General features: G+C 39.2%; 1 protein-coding gene across 3 annotated transcripts; it reads right to left on the reverse strand.

Annotated features, from left to right (window-relative positions):
* Window positions 1-48: 48 nt before the first annotated feature.
* Window positions 49-18,165, reverse strand: LOC110980096 (nose resistant to fluoxetine protein 6-like). 3 transcript variants are annotated; one of them, XM_022236433.2, is made up of 16 exons: window positions 17,306-18,165; window positions 15,309-15,562; window positions 14,713-14,858; window positions 13,099-13,189; window positions 12,693-12,798; window positions 11,539-11,783; window positions 11,059-11,235; window positions 10,156-10,249; window positions 9,601-9,693; window positions 8,804-8,972; window positions 7,799-7,878; window positions 6,990-7,109; window positions 6,496-6,631; window positions 5,594-5,786; window positions 4,533-4,675; window positions 49-3,352 (listed from the first exon to the last, which is right to left on the reverse strand). In XM_022236433.2, exons 2-16 carry the CDS (start codon window positions 15,553-15,555, stop codon window positions 3,188-3,190), a joined length of 2,205 nt encoding a protein of 734 aa, XP_022092125.2. In that variant the 5' UTR covers window positions 15,556-15,562; window positions 17,306-18,165; the 3' UTR covers window positions 49-3,187. The 3 variants fall into 3 exon arrangements, with proteins under 3 accessions (XP_022092125.2, XP_022092124.2, XP_022092126.2); XM_022236432.2 differs by lacking the exon at window positions 17,306-18,165 and adding an exon at window positions 16,953-17,087; XM_022236434.2 differs by lacking the exon at window positions 17,306-18,165 and adding an exon at window positions 16,706-16,924.
* Window positions 18,166-18,831: the final 666 nt, after the last annotated feature.

Consider the following 18,831-nt stretch of genomic DNA (forward strand, 5'->3'; position numbering starts at 1 on the left):
TGCAGCTTAGAACAAGATACGCATGGGCAAACAAAAAAGATCAGAAAGTTGATTTCTTGCTTATTCATTTAATTTTACTTCAAAACCAGTCATTTACATAATGAAAGTAAGCAATGTATGAAAAGACTTGTTGAGTGAAGTTAAGTATTGTATATTCCAGGTGAGGTAAAAACTAGCAAACTGATTTCCCGGTGATGTGAAACAAGTGAAAATTCCAGGAGCGTTATAATATTTCTAAAACTAAACTTCACTACACATTTCAATGATTTCTACTGCCATTAACAGTTGAACAAGAATTAACTATGGAAATGGTTACCAGCCCAATTGCCAGCTTTGGGCGTGGGGGGAGCACAGTACCAGCTAGAGGGACACATTAAAACAACAATAGATCATTTTCTATGCTTATGACTTTTGCCAATGGGGACAGCTGCCCCCCACCACAGCTTCCCAACATGTTAACACAAACATTTTCTTAATTTCATAGTACATGTTTTAATTGTTAAAAGATCTAAAATGGAATTACAGGTGGATTTATCACAATGCAATTGCACACAGTGAGATAAAATGTGAATTATAAAATGCTATTATTTTAATGAAAGACTTGCCATCTCAGACACAAATATATTTCTTGGTGTTTCTGGCCATACAATTTTTAACATGTCAAGATTACAATGTCCCAAGCTACCCATAACCGTCAATTTTCTAATCACTGGTTCCTTGTCAATGTTATGTAGAGAAATGGTAAACTCACCAGAGACCACATCCTTCTACTATACACAAGCATGATTTGCTTGAAACGGCAATGCAATGATCAAAATTTTTCTTGTGTACAATAACATTGAACTCCCTGAGATGAGTATGGAGATGCATTGTCACATGGGAAAGTGTGGTTCACATAAAAGGTAAAAAAAAAGCCACAAGTAAGCAGTGAAGTCTGGGCTTGATTCTCTATGGAATGCAATAACACATGGCTATTCAAATATTGCCACTAAAGAGCTAATGTATGCAGCATCTAAGATACATATGCTGCCGGGTTTCATTTGAAGTTGCATGACATATTCCCAGGGGATTTTAAATTTTAAAAATTCGTAACTTTATTTGCACATGAATGACATGTATGATGGCTACTCTAGTCTGACAGACAAAATGTATTGACGCCGAAGTATTTCAGCCAGGCCTGCTGCCTTGTAAAGAGACCCTAGATTGTGCGGTGTTACGTAATTTTCTTTTGTTCCCGAAACTGGCCCACTACAGACCAGATTGGTATGCCACGGTTTGTATCGCTCATCCCTAGCCCTGGAGCGCTGGAGCGCTTTTGTCTCCGGAGGTACTCCACTTCTGCTGAATGCCACAAACAGTGGTATAATCATTCAAAACGATGACAGATTTCCTCTGCTATTGACAACTGAAAAAATGTTGGCAATTCCAAGCAGCCCTGTCTGTTGTTCCGAGTACGGTCTTTTGTTACAAGGCCAAACTCCTTTGTCCGATTTTGGGCACCCAGGCTTTGCATATAAAGCCAACGTCTCCGGTTCCAGGCTCACAGCACAAAGTTGGCAGTGATGGCATTCTTAATCTTTCAAAGTACATTTTGAGGTATACTTTTGTCAAAATATATCTTGTACATTGAGAGTACGGAAAAAATAGGTTATATTTGTACAAAAGAGCAATTACAAAACATGGACCTGGACATACATGAACATTCACAGAAAAAAAAAACCACAAAATGCCAGGCTTGAAAACCGTAACATACAACAGACTTCCACCGCCAAACCTTCATCTGTTGTCTGCATATGCAATAAGTTTATACATTTATATGCATTTGCAACTACAGCTTTGACCAACCTACAGGCAAAATATGCTGACATGGCCTAAGATCTTGTAACTTTCTTGTAAAAATGTTTTTTGTCAGGGATATACATTTGTTAAAAAGCCTCAGTACACTATATTGCATACCAAAAATTCTCTACAAAATATAACTCTGTGGCATCCTTCAAAATTTCTGAATGTTAATTTTGTAGTTCCACAGACCTTAAGATCAGTTCAAACTTTGTACTCTTCCTCTTGGCATTAGCTACATGTGCATCAATTTCACATTTCTTATAATCAGTAAAATTACTGCTAAAAATGTTTTGTTTTTGTAGTGCAGTGTTTCCCACAAATATTCAACTGCAAGATTTGTTACAGAAACAAGTTGATGACATAATTGCACCACCAGTAAGCTTCGCACCACCAATCTGTGGCACAGCTATGTGATAAACTTACTGTCAATATGGGCGATTCACAATAGTGCGCCATCAAGAGTTTGCAACACGTTGGCCAATCAGTATGCGCCAAATTTGTTGACCCTTTCCAAACGTGGATTGGGTCGACAAATTTCACGCATTGTGATTGGCCAAGGCGTTGCAAACTCTTGGTGGTGCACTATCGTGAAACGGCCGTATTGGTGTACAACATTTTAACTGTATCAAACATACTGGACACGGATGATCATAGCTAAGGTAGAGGGTTTGCAGATACACCGTGTGGAAAATATCTCTTTTGAGTATGTGTGGTTCTGAAAAGAACCAGTTTCTCAACGTTTCGGACAGTCCTGAAGACAGACAAAGCACTCACTGTCCAAAACGTCGAGTAACCGGTTCTTTTCAGAACCACAAATACTCAAAAGAAATATTTTCCACACGGTGTATCCGCAAACCCTCTAAGTTATCACATTCCACCATGCAAACCTTCAAGAGCTACATGATCATAGCTCTTACAACTGTTCTTTTCAATATAACAGCAGTCATCAAACAGTTGTTAAATTAACTATGTCCACCATTTTGAAAATAAGTTCGTCTTCTCTTCACAAGCACTAGGCAGAAAAAATCTCTTAACCATTAACTCATTACCTCTTATTAACAAAGTTGTACTTCTCTCATAGAAACCTTAAGTCTAGCAATGTTGTGCCTCAATGAATATCGTTGATAAGTTAAATCAATCATTTCAAATTTGTTTTGCCAAGCTTATGCTCCTTAAAATGACTGCATAAGTTTCGCCATAGTTTGTTGCACAAGTTTTGGACTTGATCAGTCGTTAACTTTCATGAAATGCGTTGTGAAACTTAAGCAACAACATGTACATATAGGTTAAGTGAAGTTAGGCCATTGCAAAAGGTTTTGCGAAATCGGTTAGAGATCTAGGGAACTCACAGAGAGAGGTTCTGTTGGTTTCTATGGTAACTCTCAATCTTCTCCTTTGGATTGTTGGGCATGAAGAGTTTCTCAAGAGCTGCGAATGGATACTCAACAGCGAGGGCAACAAACAGTGCGATCACGTACGACAACAACAGATTCCCAGCAAAGAAGTATGCCTGCCCAGAAAAAGAAAAAGAGACTTTTGGTTTTTGTTTTGATTCTAAACATGAATATGCATGTTGTGTAGTTGATCTACTTTGTATCTGGGTTATTTGCATGTTCGTATGTCAAGTAATTGTTACATGGTGACCTTTGTGCTTCCCGCGCACAAGGGCTGGTTGTACTTTGTAGACTTCCACCAGGAAAATAAGTCCAAAGATTATTTTAGACAACTGACTGAATCTATCAAAATTACGGTCATGTACAATAATAACCCCTTGTATTATGTGGTATTTTGGTGACGTGTTAATTGAAGCTCACTTTACTTGTACTATAATTTACTTGGTAAGTAACTCTTCGCGTATGAATACAAAAAAGACAGTATAAGAGACAGTCGAAGACTTTGGGTTGGCAGTGGAGTTCGAGTTTTAGAGGGACATGGAGAGCATGGGTATATTTTGATGTCAGTAGCACCCATTTCCATGTCAGTGTTGCCATAATCAATGGCGATTGTGTAGTACAGTCGACACGGAAACCCCCAGTGAGTACATGTACTTCTTGATTTTATTTGTGATATTGATGTGATATGATGTTTAAGGACATTGCCGTTCACTTTTAAGTATCCTATGTAAGCAACCATACACATGTATGTGTAGCAGGGGCAAATTTAACTTAGTTTTTTTTTCTTTGTACTCAATGCAAAAGTCCACGCACTGTATAGGAGTAGCACCCCTTAGTCTACCCATCCTAAAGTTGCATGGTGCCCCTCATAATTGTTTACTTGATGATGACTCATGCAACTGGACAGGCCCTGTGGGCATGCTTTGAGCCCCAGTCTGAGTAAGCAGGTTGGCAGTCGGTGAAGTGTAACACACCTATTTCATACTAGTCAAGTTCTGCCCTGAAAGCTCAGAAGTGGTGGACTTGGTAGTTAACGCTTGAGTTGAGTTGATCTGTAACTTTTCTCAGGTGCTGTGTTGGTTTTGTTGGTTCTTATTTTGCTTTTAGATTGGATTGGTCTTGTTTTAGATTGGTTAAGCCTTACCTTGATTCTGTGGCAGGTTTACTTTGGTCTAGGATTGGTCTAATTTCTAAAATTAATTGTGGTCTTGGTCATACTTCTCCTACATTTTAAGTTTTGCTTGTGGGGGGTGGGGTGCAGTGTAAAACAGCACTAAATAGATCAATCTGACTTACCATGAGGTACCTGGACTCATAGATTGGCGTCCCAAAATTCAGGTAGAAGGTCATCAAAACAATTGGATGGAACAAGTAAGCAGAATAGGTGAGACGAGCAAGAGGAACCCAGAAAGTCCAAGACAAGAAATTATTGATCCAACCTGGATAATGGGTACACATGCAGGAGGAAACCATTCATTTCTGTTTGTCTGATTTCTGTCTGCTACCTAAACCTTTTCTCATTGAAGATCTTTGAAGTGACTTTCATGCTACCAAATAATTCCTCTGAAAATATGCAATACCAGTTTTTGTAATTTCTTATGAGGCTCTGTCCTTCATCATTGCAATTTGCAATTGTTAGCAATGTATAAAAACCCATGCCATCCAGAACCTAATCAGAACAATTCACCAGCTATGCTTGATTGGGACTCAAACCCATGACCCTTTAGCTTCTTAATGCTCTTTCAGACAACCAAACCTCTGAGTTCAACCATTTCAGCAATTGGAAGGACAAACAGCAAGCACCTTCTGGTTCATGTATTTTTCTTTGCTAGAGGTGGTAAGCATTCATACAATGGGCAGCTGTAACGCAATCGATAACTTGAAATGGAATTTTTTAGATAGTGTACATGCTAAGTCATGCTTGACAATTGAGGGGGCTGTTTAGTGCAATGTCTCTTTTAAAACCTACTCTTGTGTGTAGAAAGTTTGTGTACACATTTGAACCCAAAAAACGCGTAATATGATGTAGTAGGTTAGATGAACATTTTTTTCTGATATCTTATTTTGTGCTTTGTGAAGAAATAAACACAAATGAGGGGACATCTTCACTTGGCTTACAAAAAAATCTTGTAATGTTTTTATAAGCAATCAGCTGAGAAGTGTTTAGAAGACATCATTGCTTTGTTTGTCAATAAACAAAATTGGCATGACTTCAAAAATAAAGTCATTCTCTGTTGTCCTTTACATAAAATATATTTTCATGGGCTCTATTATTTACCCTCTCCCATCTGCCTGTGTGGATGAATTTCTAAATAGTTAATTAAGACAAAACAATATCCAAACAAATCGAACCTCACCTCCGTAGCCATACTTGCACGCAAAGGTAACCCAAGCAAGTGCAACACCCCAAGCATATCGACTAAGAGTTCCATAGGCGACTTCACCTGCCCTGGACATGGCGACTTCCGGCTTATGGTACGTCGGATACAACCCATACAGGACACTGATGGCGATACCAGCGGCAACCAGCCAGCCAGTGAGGGCAATAAACTTGAAGGGGGACAAACAACATTTAAGAGGGGTTAAGTTAACCTCAGGCAATTTAAGAGGGGTTAAGTTAACCTCAGGCAATTTAAGAGGGGTTAAGTTAACCTCAGACAATTTAAGAGGGGTTAAGAGGCAATTAGTCAACAGTTCAATTCAGTATCAAGCTTATTTTGTGACTATTTTCCAAATTCTGGTTTTGTCACAGATTTCAGCTTCATCATGGGATCAAAAAATAGTTTCACACTGGAATCAAATGGAAATCACCTATCTTTTTACACTTGTTAAGTAGAAAAGTTAGCTGTTTTTACATGAAGGGTCTCAACCCCGGGCTGAGTTCATGGAAATGAAGCCAAAAGGCAAAGACAGAAATAAATACAAGCTCTGTAAAACTAATTTATATCTGCTTTCACAGGTCTTTACCTGAGTTAGAAAACAACAGAAATTTTGAAAATAATTGAAATGGCCACGCAACAGTGAAAGTGTGTGGCTGCATACATGTATGTTCATATTGCTACAATTCCAATTTGTAAATTTATGGGTTTTGAGCAGGTACAAGTCACTCCAGGCCTTCTGTTATAAAAAAAACGAGACAACTAAAAATGGCTGGCTCATTTGAGATAAAGCATTCATTAATGGTGGTCCCTTCAAACATGACTCAGAATCTTCACATGCTACTGTGGTACAAGAGACAAGACTTCTTGCCACAACTTACCGGTGACATCTTGACTTTGCGGTTACCAATCCTGTGCATGATAAAGCCCAGTCCGATACCGACAAGATAGGGACCGATACGACAGTAGGGTTTCTCATACACTAAGGAATTATCGTCCAGACCGTAACCATTACTCCTGTCAAAGGGAAAGGATTAAATAAGCGATGGAATCTTGAAAACTATTTATATGGCCAGGTAAAAAACACAACTTGTGCCTTTTTTGTTCAATTGTTAGAATTGAGACTGAGGTCTCTTCAGAACTGTTTGAATTACTTCCAAATTGTACTATCACCTTTCTGAATTATTTTTTCAGGGAGTGACAAGTCTTTTACACTAAAAACACTGGGCAGTCAGTGTTAGCAAACATTTCCGTTTTTGCCCCCATGACTTGACACCTGGATAAAGCACTTCCCCTGTCTTTCAGACTTTTTAACCAAATTACACAAAATGGCCCAAACCTAGTTCACACACAAAAGATGTTTGTAAGTACTCACTGTGACTGGACCATACCAATAAGGTCCACTGAAGCATCGTATGATACCATAATTGCAACAGTCGCAGCCATGCATACAATACTTAACGACACCAGAGCAATCCAACCAATCACAGGAGCACTAGGAAGAAAAATCCATTCATGAGGAAAAAATGGCTGGAATGAATTCAACAATCTTCAAGCCAGCTTTAATCCTTGATTTCGTTTGATCCATGGAAACAGTTGGGTTGCTAACCCAAAAATGTTACACTTATGCTAAGTACCCAGTGTGCATACAATCCTTACGTATGGTGTTTATTTACACATACAACTTAAATTTCTCTGCTAACCTTTGAAATCTGTTTACTGTAAGCACTGGATTTTCTGCTGTTGTTAGCATAGAGTTTTTGCCTCTAGTAAGCTGGTATGACGCTGGCCCATGAACCCAACTTATAGATTGGTTGGTATGGCAACTATTGCTAAACTCAACAACAGCAGATGAGAGCCAGTTGCAATTTTTACTACAAGACATTTGGCTGCTAGCCTGTTTTTGGTAAGCTAATGTTCTGCATACTTAGCAACAGGCCTTTGTTTTGATTATAGGTTCTCTTTGCTCAATATGGAGCCATTGGAGGCCCAGGAAGTACCATAGAAAAGCTAACACGTAAAAAAATTGTGGCAGGTCAAAGAGGTCAATTTCTCTTAACAGTAAACATTAGTGTGCAGTTGGAACCATGATAAGTTTATTTTGGAAATCATGAGCATTTTTGTTCATAATGTCCTTTTATGGAATAAGAATTGATAATGATGCTTTGAAAAGTTAAAACTTACTAAAATAAAGGAGCCAGCAGAAATGGGCTGATGATAAAGAACTGCATATCATTAGCCAGGTACCATGCCCAACCAACACACTACAAGGAAAAGAAATCAGAAACCATCAGATACAGTCATTGATTTGTAATATTCATTTAAATATCTTCAATTTATTGAGGAATTGGCCTTACCAAAACCAACAATTCTGACAAATTCTTCAACTCACTTATGAGACTGTATCTTTGTCATTCTTTCGATGTCCCTCTACTGCTCATGAATATGGAAATTTGCATTAGTATAAAAACAGGCAATTATTTCCGCTCTCAAAATGTCCACCAAGTGGCAAACACAGGTAGAGAGATGATGGTATATAAAATGGAAAGGACTTTAAGATTTGCATGGTGGAGATAGATTAGAGAGAGGGCTTGCGGTAACACCATGTGGATAGATCTCTTATAGGAGAGGTGTGGTGCTGATAAGAACCAATGAGTGTGTACTTGACGTTTCAACCAGTGTGCACTGGTGCCCCCTACTCACGAGGACGACCACAGCACACTGTTCGAAACGTCAAGTAGACACATAACAGTTATCAGAACCATACCTCTTCCAAGAGAGATCTAATTCCACGGTACTACGCAAGCCCTCTCTTCAAAAAAAAAAGAAGCAAATTAAGTGTTCAATAAATTTGACTTTTGTTTCAACACAAATTGAACTTCAAACATTATTTTACTAAACTTCACCCCAATATGTAGAAGTTCACGATTCATGATCATTAGGGTCCATCAGAAATGGTACAGATGTGGGATATATGCAGCTTGGAAAACTTAGGCGGTTAAATTTCAAAATCTATATGTGATATACATGAGCACATTGTGAAATGCACATTCCTTACACTGTGTGAGATAAAAATGACAATATGAAGCTGTGATTTAACCACCCAGGTTTTCTGAGCCGCATATCTATCTCATACCATTATGTGTAGCATTTCTAATGGCCCTATGATCACATGGATGGTATACAGACCTGCGAGGCAAAACCCTGTGGGTAGAAATTGTTGATGTACAGGAGGGTAGTCCACCAGTATTTCTCACATGAAGTCCTGGCTGTATTTGTATACCAGACTGGGCTATCACCAAAGAATGGCTGAATGAACATCCACACCAGAATGGTCAGGCCCAGAACAGGAGTCAATCTGCATGACCGTTAAGCAACACAACATTTAAGAGTAAGTGTTACCTCTCTTTTTGTTTGTTGCATGCTAGCTGGAATGCCTCAATCTCCACAATTTGTTCAATGTCCTACCAGCATTCAAGTCAAACCAACAACTTCCTCTTTCACAAGTTGCCACGTTTGATTCGTGATAATCAAAAACAGTGTGTTAATCAGGCAGACAACAGTACACCTCTGTATTATGTGCCAGTGTTGATGGGACCAAGTTGACCTCTTCATGCCAGATAAAAGTATTCATTAGTTTCCAGCAATTTCCAGACGTATGCAACAAGTCGACCATGCAGTTGGAACAATTAACAAGATAACCACAATCAAGACAGCGATAGGTGGAAAGGCTTCCGGTAGCACCATGCAAAGGAATATATCTCTTATGAGTGTGGTTCTTTTCCATACATACTCATAAGAAATATATTCCTTTGCACGGTGCTACCGCAAGCCTTTCCCCGTTGCTGTCTTTCACCATGAATAGCCTGAAATTCCACAATCAAGACATCAAATCCTAAACAAAGGGCTCACTCTGCACTCAAAGAAATGACTGAGGCCTAAATGTTTGTCTCAACATATCTAAACCTAATTTAAGAAGCACTCACCTCCAGTAACGATGGAAATAAAACCACACCCAGGCTTTGACTGATCTCAATTCTTGCATCCGACTCAATGTCAAGAAGGAAACCAAGAGACCACTGTAGGGATGTTATTTTAAAACTCAAGAAGTCAGCATCAAACCGTTTTTTTCACTGAAAATTTCATCATACCCAGGAAGCTTTGTTCGTAAACTGAAACGACTATAAAATGAACCAACTCCATAGTTGATTAAAAAATTGACAAAAATATAACTGACCACAACAGGAATGGATATCGCGGCCTGCAACATGCAAGTACCACATTACTGCTCTATGAATATAGCCATTACAGATCCAGTAGTGGAGTGCAAGGAAGATACAGTCACAGGTTGAACATCAACAAAGAGTTGAGTCAACTCTCTCTGAAAATTCATTTCAAACTTACTGCAAAGGTTTACCTACATTTCAGTAAACAATTCCACTTGAAATGGTCAAATCCACAGGCACTTCAATTTGATTCTAAAAAAGTACAATAAACAACAAGTGACAGGCATTTTTCGCCTAAAAGGTTTCAATACTTGCCTGAGAAAAAAGAATGAATCCACAGCGAAGAACGCATTTAAAATAGCTTGAAAGCCAAAATCTTTGCTCCACTCATACACAACAGCACCGTTTTCTGATGAGACATTCCAAAAAGAGCACAATATCAACAAATGTTAATATTCTACAATATCTAATTTATGGGACTAATACGTTATTTTGAAATTGCAAGAAGTCGATATTTGGCTGGCTGACTCAGCCAACTGGTACAGATTACAAACAATGTACATGATACAGGCTGGATTAAGTCTCTGTAGGCCAAGGCAGCAGCACCAATGTCACGGCACTTATAAGTGCATGGAGCCTTGCATGTCATGATGATGCTTAGCTGAATAATCTTACACATTATAAGCTTTGTACTAACTCGTTTGAAGCTTTCCCAAAATCAATTATTCAAACACAGACACTACAGTTATGTAAATCTTACGTGTGCATGCTTATTGGTGCATTTATAAGAGTTTTAGGGCACACCAGTATTATTGTAGGCCCTTATATATTTCATTGGTCCCCTTATGTTTCACGGATGGCCTTGCAGCTTCATTGCCTTAAGTGCCTATTGGATAATCCAACTAATCATCTAACTAACTAGAGGAACAAATTCAGCATCCACTGAGAAGAGACTTATTTCTCAACAATGCTCAAAAGTTTATGCTCAAAAGTATATACAAGAAGTTGACTTCTTGTGTAGCAAGGATTGTCTTTTACGGCCACATGAATTGAGAATCAACTTTCAGATATATGTGTTTCATGGATCCAAGCTTCCAAACTTAGCCGAACGGTTTGACAAAGAGAAAGATATGTATCACTGGTTTTAATGTTGTCAAACATTTGATTTCATGTTTCACTACACATCGGCACTCAGCGGTACGGTTAATAAGCACTTACGGGTAGTATAATAGATCAATGAAAAGAACAGGGTGTGACCCAGGATGACCCACGTCATGCTAATGACACGGATTCCGTTCAGTGAACCGATGCTTGTGTCCTTCTGCCGAGTGTCTAAGAGTTTGGACAGGTTGCGAGTCACAGCAAAACAGAGAAAGAATCTAACCAGCAAGCTCTCTGCAAAGGAAGCGGCGACAACAGCATCGACATTACAAATTGTTGTCTAAAAATATGAATCATTATCCCTCTGGGTCATGAGAAAAGTGTTGAAATATATTAATCAGACTTTGTTGGTGGTAATGAAGATACTCAAATTTATTATTATTGAAAAGAAAACAAACATCAATATGGACATCAAAAATTGTCTGTAAATGAGACCCCATTTCACAAAATCAGATTGGCATTGCTAGAAAAGCTGAGTTGATCAGTTTTTGGTGCTGGTACAAAAAGCAATAATAAAGTAGATTAAGTACAGCATACCTTGTTTTGCCTCTCCTTGAATGTTCCACTGACGGGAGGCTTCCTGTCCATACAAAGGCTCTACATCATCATAATAATCATCATCAGTTTGGTCATCGTCCTCGCTGCTGATGTCTTCAACTGTGCTTATCAGAGCACAATACAGCCAACGACCGTGTCGCTTGAGTTTCTTGGTGTCAAATTGCAGCCATTCATCATACAAGGAGCCAATGATCATTAGACCTCCTAAGACAGACAATAAGACACTGGAAATCCGGAGAAAAGAAATAAGGAGATGACTGATCACTTCAAAGACAGCATATCTTGACACATTCCATAATCTACTCAGGGGGACAACTATCACTGTAAGGATAAAGACAGAAGACATCACACATCTATGATGTATGTAGAATTGGAGGTTTGGGGCCAACCATACATTGCACACACACGGGGGAGGGACATTTTACAAAGCACGCACTTCACAGTACGTATCGGAAGGCTGTTTCATCAGTAAACTCCCTCTTTTGCTTCTGTGAAGATATCACTTAGACCCAATTACTAAGCAGCAAATTGTCCTGAGCAAATTGATGTGCAAACCGAAAACCAGCTGAGAACCAGTCACACAAAACGCACAATGACATTTTATCTGGTAACCTGTTTTTTAGCAAATACCTGTAGTAAGCTTAGTAACCTTTAGTACCCTCGGCAAATATTTTCCTAGTAAGGAGGCATATGGATCTGTATAATCTATAGCTAGAACTACATCTTTATTCCACTGGAGATTCCCAGGGACACACACAGGGAATAAATGTAGCCATACCAGCAGCTCTGGAAGCTTGTTTTGGACACAGTTTAAGCATACATGTACATGTAAGTCTCTACTTTGCATCTGAAATTGATCCCTGGGCAAGTTGAAGAGAACCAAACTTGAAAGGCACAAGTGGATCTGGGGGAGGGGGGACTAGCCCCCCATTTATCTTTTCTCTAAGGTGCCTTTTCCTTTCACAATGTTTTTCTCACACTTCAAATTGGTTATTTATTAACTAGAATTCAGGACTGATACTACATTACTTCTATGTTCAAGTTCAACCCAATCAGCCAATCCCCTTGTAAATACCAGGACTTCAGCTTTTTGTGAGTATAGATGGAACCAATACGGAAGAGTCTGTACTTACATGGTACATATGACTCCAGCGTTGTAGGATATCGGTGGAGACTGAGAGCAAATCACACTTTTTGGTGTCACTGCTTCCAACTCAGGATATTTCAGTTCTAGACGACCTTCAAACCAAATACACTGACAGGTTTATAAGAGCTTTCAACAAAATAAATCTTTTTTTAATAAACAGCCGAACAAAGAACATTGATGGTATGCACCAATATTACAAAAACATGGGATCCTTTCATCATTGAAAACACCAAAAACTTTACAAACTCTAGATGTAGGAATGATAAGATTGCTCTAAATTTGTTCTTGAAGCAAAAATCAGAATGATTTCCGATCAAGGTATACAAGTAAAAATTGTCCCCAGTATTATACATTCCTTTATCACTAAAAATCTTAACTCTCAAAATGGTTACCTTGAAAATATTGCAGTGCACGCATTAAGTCCTCATTGGAGCAGGAGACAGGAGTACATAATCCCCAACGGATATCAATGATTGGCACACCCTTTTTACAAATGAGAAAAAGGAGTTAACATCAAAAGTAGACAACTGTGTGAAGAATGACAGCTTCTAGTTGATAAGGCAAAGTAAAAAAAAAACATGTTTCTCGTCCCTGCCCACTTCCTTTTTGGAGGCCGCATGAATTTTTAAAATTATCTTTTATTTTTGAAAAATGCAGTAAAAAACACAGAAAAAGTCCACAAAATCATTGGAAAATAAATACTTGTGAAATAAGTGAGTAAAAGTTTTCAGTATAGACTCTGTTGGTCACTTTGTACACCCCACGCAAATCGATGCGCAATCGCAATACCCGTCTTGGTGAGAGTCTAGAGCAAGGCAAGTTCACCGGCATCTGTCTGCACATAGTGTATGTACGTGTACTTTGTAGCCAGAATGTGACCAGTATAGGACTCAAGGGCATTTCAAAACGAGTGGATTAGGCTTGGTCTTTGGTTTCACTGGTTCCTCTCAGAGCCTTGTATACAGTTTGGAATGCTGCATCAAATGGCTGGAATCAGAGTAGCCGACGACAAAGCCTAATCCACTCGTTTCAAAAATGCCCTGAGCTCAGGCTCGAGCACATGTTTAAGGAATTCACTCGCACTGCTGTAGTCTGGTTCCCGATCCCATTTTCATCGATGCATTCGGACTTAGAAAATTGCAGGGGAGGGGGCAGGAAATAGTCTAGTGCAGCCGATGTTTTCTGTCACTCATGCATGCATGCATGCTCATCATAAGCCTGCGTCTTGTTTTGTTTGGTTTCATCAAAGCGCAAGTCAACAAACTTGTCCAAGGGTGATGGATATATTGTATGTCACAAGTCCAAAAGGTAAAGTAGAAAAAATAAAGACTTGCAAATGTAAACTGCAAAATGTAAAGAAAAAAACTTGCCTCAAATATTTTTAATCAATCGTCATGTTTATGGAAAAACACAACCACGTTTTTATTTATAGCTTGGCGTGTACACTTGTAGGTTTTGAGAGTTGACATTTGGTGCTTGATTTTATCTGTAAAATTAACTCATCAAAAATAAATCTTGACTTTTGGCAGTTAAAACAAATGTATCTAAAACTGTTTATTGTAATCCAAAACAACACTTAACGACACCGTAATTGTGTTCAGTTCTTTTGTCCAACTTTGTCTTTCATTTCAACATGTCTTTGAACAGTGGAAACACTTACGGTTGCCGGAAATTTTAAAATGGCAGCCATTTTGAAAAAAATAAAAAATAAAAAGCCCCACTTCAAGAGAAGATAAGTCATCACAAGTTAGGAAACTGCCAAAGTTTGACTGCAACTTTTGCCAATAAGAGTTTTAATCGTGAATACGACGTTCAAAAATTTGACTGTCACTATTGGGAATTTTTTTCTAAAACATGCTATTTGAAGTGGATGAGGTGATCGATAAAGTTTTCAACATATTCACAAGATCTTTTCATTAAAATTTTTGATCAATGATCATTCGAAATTGTCAGTTGTTTGAAGTTGTTAGAAGCTTATGAAGAAAAATAGAAGATTTTTTTCCTACCTTGACACCCAGCTTGGTGGCATTAATCAACAGATTCGCCAGGCAGTAGTTAAAGCCAACAATTGACAAACACTCATCATAATTTCCCAGCCAAACAGCATCGCCTTCATATAATCCAGCATCAGGCTTGCCAAATGCATCCAAAGCTAGATGGCAAAAACAATTTTATGCACCTCCTGTAAATTGGTCCCAAGTTGCAGAAACTTTCCCAGACTCAATCCGGTTCTCAATCCAATATTTGTTTGAATTTGCTTTTCTACAAATGTCAGCATTTCAAAAAGTTGAAACCATTTGATGCAAAACTCATTCCCCCCTCCACCGACCCCAAACCTGGATATATGTCATGGCTGTAAGCCTAACCTTGATTCTAGCAACCTAACTCCTCCAAAATCCCAAGGCTAGCTTTGCAATATTATAATGGACCAGGATTACATAACCCAGCAAATAACGAATTGACCCGGTACTGTGCCTTAATTAGTTTCAAAAATTTGTGAAGAAAACATTGAATGTGTTTACTTCCAAGAGTCCAGGGGAACTTCCAAGTATAATAAAGATGGCCGCCGAGTTAGCCCCTTAAACATTCCAAAATTCAATACCTTTGAAGTTGCTGCCGAGTTTATACAGATCAGCCAGGCACAAAGAATAGGACTTATCGGAGACAGGTGCCTGTGGTTGAGACAGGTTGGCCTGATGCAGCCCATGGCTGAACATCTCCAGCACTGGCTTTAGCCGTTCCCCTAGCGATTGATTCTTCATTGTTACGAAGTCATTGCTACAGCTAACATTGATTACGCACAGCATTGATGCAAGCCACGAGAAAACAACTGGTCCACTCAGATCCATACTTGCTCTGAAATCAGGGCATAAAAAGGCCCGTTAGACAAATCTTGAAATGCTACTTGTTCGAAGAAAAGAAATAATACACTTAATTATAATTTGATAAATCAATCAGTGTTTAGATGCCTGCCTGTGTGGGTGTGCTAATCAGTTGATACGCAAGAGGGCTCAACCTTTGCATAATTGGTCAATCTTACTCTAGCATTTGCTGATAATTCTGCCATCAGAACACAACTATCATTTTTAATTCATTTTTTGTGAAAAACTGTTTAAAAAAAGGAAAGTACATTAGAGATTTCCAGAAGAATCGACCAGTTGTGCAGGGCAATTGAGTGAGCAAGTGGATTTGTTGGTTGCACCCAACAAGTCCAAATGTTGCACTAGTACTTCTATCAATCAATGTTGTAGTCGAGACCATCACAAGACCAGACATAAGACCATCACAAGACCAGACATAAGACCATCACAAGACCAGACATAAGACCAGACAGAAGACAAGACCTGACATAAGACCAGACACAAGGACCCCATAGTTCTGGGGGTATTTGTGTATGTGAGGAGAAATTAATAAATTTGTCCCTGTTGAGATGCCTCTAGTTAATTACACACAAGTTCTCAACGTTTATATGAAACTTTTTACACAAACTTTTGGCAATGAAAACTACCGACAGGAAATTGAGCCTATTAAGTAGAAGAGGTAATCCAAGTGGAAGGTGCAGGGCAGAATAGCATGAATAGTCAAGTTATTAGTGTGAAATCCTGGTACATGTATGTGTGTTCGAGGTAAACATACATGTATACACGATCGTGTGAAACAACGTTGAATACTTTCTATAGAATGTTGCAGAGAACTAAGACGAGGGTACCACATAGGGCAAGCGTATTCAATGATGGGTCGCTTCGAACAAGAGCACAATACAATTTCACTTGAATTTGAGAATCATTAGAAATGACCGATCTCTTGACAAAGCCCAGCATCCTAGTTGCTACAGAAACGATCGGATCAATGTGCTTTTTCCAGCTTAAATCATCTATACAGTCACACCAAGAATGTACTTAATGATCATCAAGTTTAAAAAGAGTATGGGACCATGGACTTCAAACACATCAGATGGACAAACTACCATTTTTGAACGAGTCAAACACATCAACTTACACTTGTTAACATTAAGATTCATTTTGTTTAACTCGAGGAACACCCTGACACCAATTTTCAATACAGCCTTTATGTTACAGGTCAAGTCATTTAGTAACGTTTATAACGGGCCGATCGTCTTATTAGACATAAATATAGAGCAAGGAACAGACTGACTTTGGCTGTTCGGTTTCACTTCCAAACTTATGCTTTTTACGTACAAATGTGTTGGTGATATAGGCCTAGGCTAAATAAAATTAACACTAACCACTTTGACCTAAGTTTTAACATAACGATCATTTCACGAATTTATGTTTCCTAGCTGCCCTTGATGCTCGGATCCTCCGCGCACACATACACAGCTTCCGTGTGCATATCAGACTGGTTACGTCACTCACGTGACTTTCACTCACGGCCCAAGTCATGTGATTATACATAACCCGGCACTTTGTGGCTACAGCTTCCGCTGCTAACAGTGGAAAGCTACATGTACATGGTAAACAGCCACAGTCGTAGACGATAACTTCCCTCTTAACGTCTGCTCCCAAGAGCGCAGTGAACTTGCACCAATCCCATCACTTCCTAGATTTGTAGAAGTTATTACGTAATAGGGATACGTACCCGAACGAGTGACGCCTGAGGTGGAGCACTTTTCCTTCCTCTTCACACCAAAATGGACTTCTACAAATACTCGATTATTCCACGTACAGTCCTTGAATGGAACCAACTCCCGCACTTCATCTTGGAAGCCACCACTGTCGACACTTTCAAACTCCGGCTTGTTAACCTTGGATTACTGTCTGCGCGTTTGCGCAGTACGAAGCAGAACATGGTCCTTGCTCAATCACGAGACTGGGGGAAGGCAAGGATGGGCTACCTGTTCACCATGCACATGGTTGTGGTGGGGGCAAGTGCAAGAGGAAGCGCTGCCCATCCCGGCCCCCTTGGAAAACAAAATGATGAAGAAAAACGGGGAAAAGAGAGAGGAAAGAAAATCACCAAGAGTAGTGTGCTAGGCGAGTTTCAGACCACCGTTTTCCTCGGGTACCTACCCGACCCCCCAAACCAAACTTTCTTTAACCTCCCCAATGATCTGAGACAAGGATATGCAAATATAGGCCTTCATTAGCATAAGAATAAAAAAGCATCAACATACGGATTAAAATTGCAAAACAAAAATTTAAAATCAAGTTAACTAAAACCCAAAGATGCAGTTTTAAGGGTTTAAGTAAATTTTAAAAAAATATTTCTATTTCCTGGTTCCTTTAAGTACCGAGGTAAATGTCGGGCTTTGCTTTCTGTTATAAAAACATCCTCTAACCAACTTATTCCCCACCGAGAAAAAATTACTACATTGTAGACTCGAATCCTCGGCTTGTTGGTTCAGAGAATAACGCTCTTCTTGCAGCACTACCATGCAAGTCAGCTGAGAAAACAATTTTGTTGTGTCTTATACATATACAAAAGTTTGCGTACCCCATTTATGATAATTGCCCCCAATCTTCCTAGACGAAAAACGCATGCGCTACAGTTATGATACGCCCATGTTATTATAATTGCCCCCAACCCTCCCAGACAAAAACGCATGCGCTACAGTTATGATACGCCCATGTTATTATAATTGCCCCCAACCTTCCCAGACAAAAACGCATGCGCTACAGTTATGATACGCCCATGTTATTATAATTGCCCCCAACCCTCCCAGACAAAAACGCATGCGCTACAGTTATGATACGCCCATGTTATTATAATTGCCCCCAACCTTCCCAGACAAAAACGATGCGCTACGGTTTTGATACGCCCATGTTATTATAATTGCCCCCAACCTTCCTAGGAAAAAATTACGCTACCGGTCCCTATGTTCGGAACTTTGTCTGGAGACAATGTAAAGGAACCAGTCTAGCCTGTCGACAGACTAGACAAGAATGGCTGCTGACAGCTGTTAGCAGCCATTTTTAAATAAATGACATCCCTCCACTTCCTCAGACTCTTTGGACAATTTTTCTATAGCATTTGTGTCTACTTTGCCCTGATATGTGAACACGTTAATCTAGAAAGTTGATTTTGGGCCACACTTACACAATCCCACAATTTCTTGGGCTGCACAAAGGCTCATCATTTCAAAAGAAACTACATGGCCCAGCGGA

The sequence above is a fragment of the Acanthaster planci genome, linkage group LG06, assembly GCF_054643075.1.
Source record: "Acanthaster planci isolate LZ-2023a linkage group LG06, COTS_SCS, whole genome shotgun sequence".
In the NCBI taxonomy this organism is placed as follows: domain Eukaryota; kingdom Metazoa; phylum Echinodermata; class Asteroidea; order Valvatida; family Acanthasteridae; genus Acanthaster; species Acanthaster planci.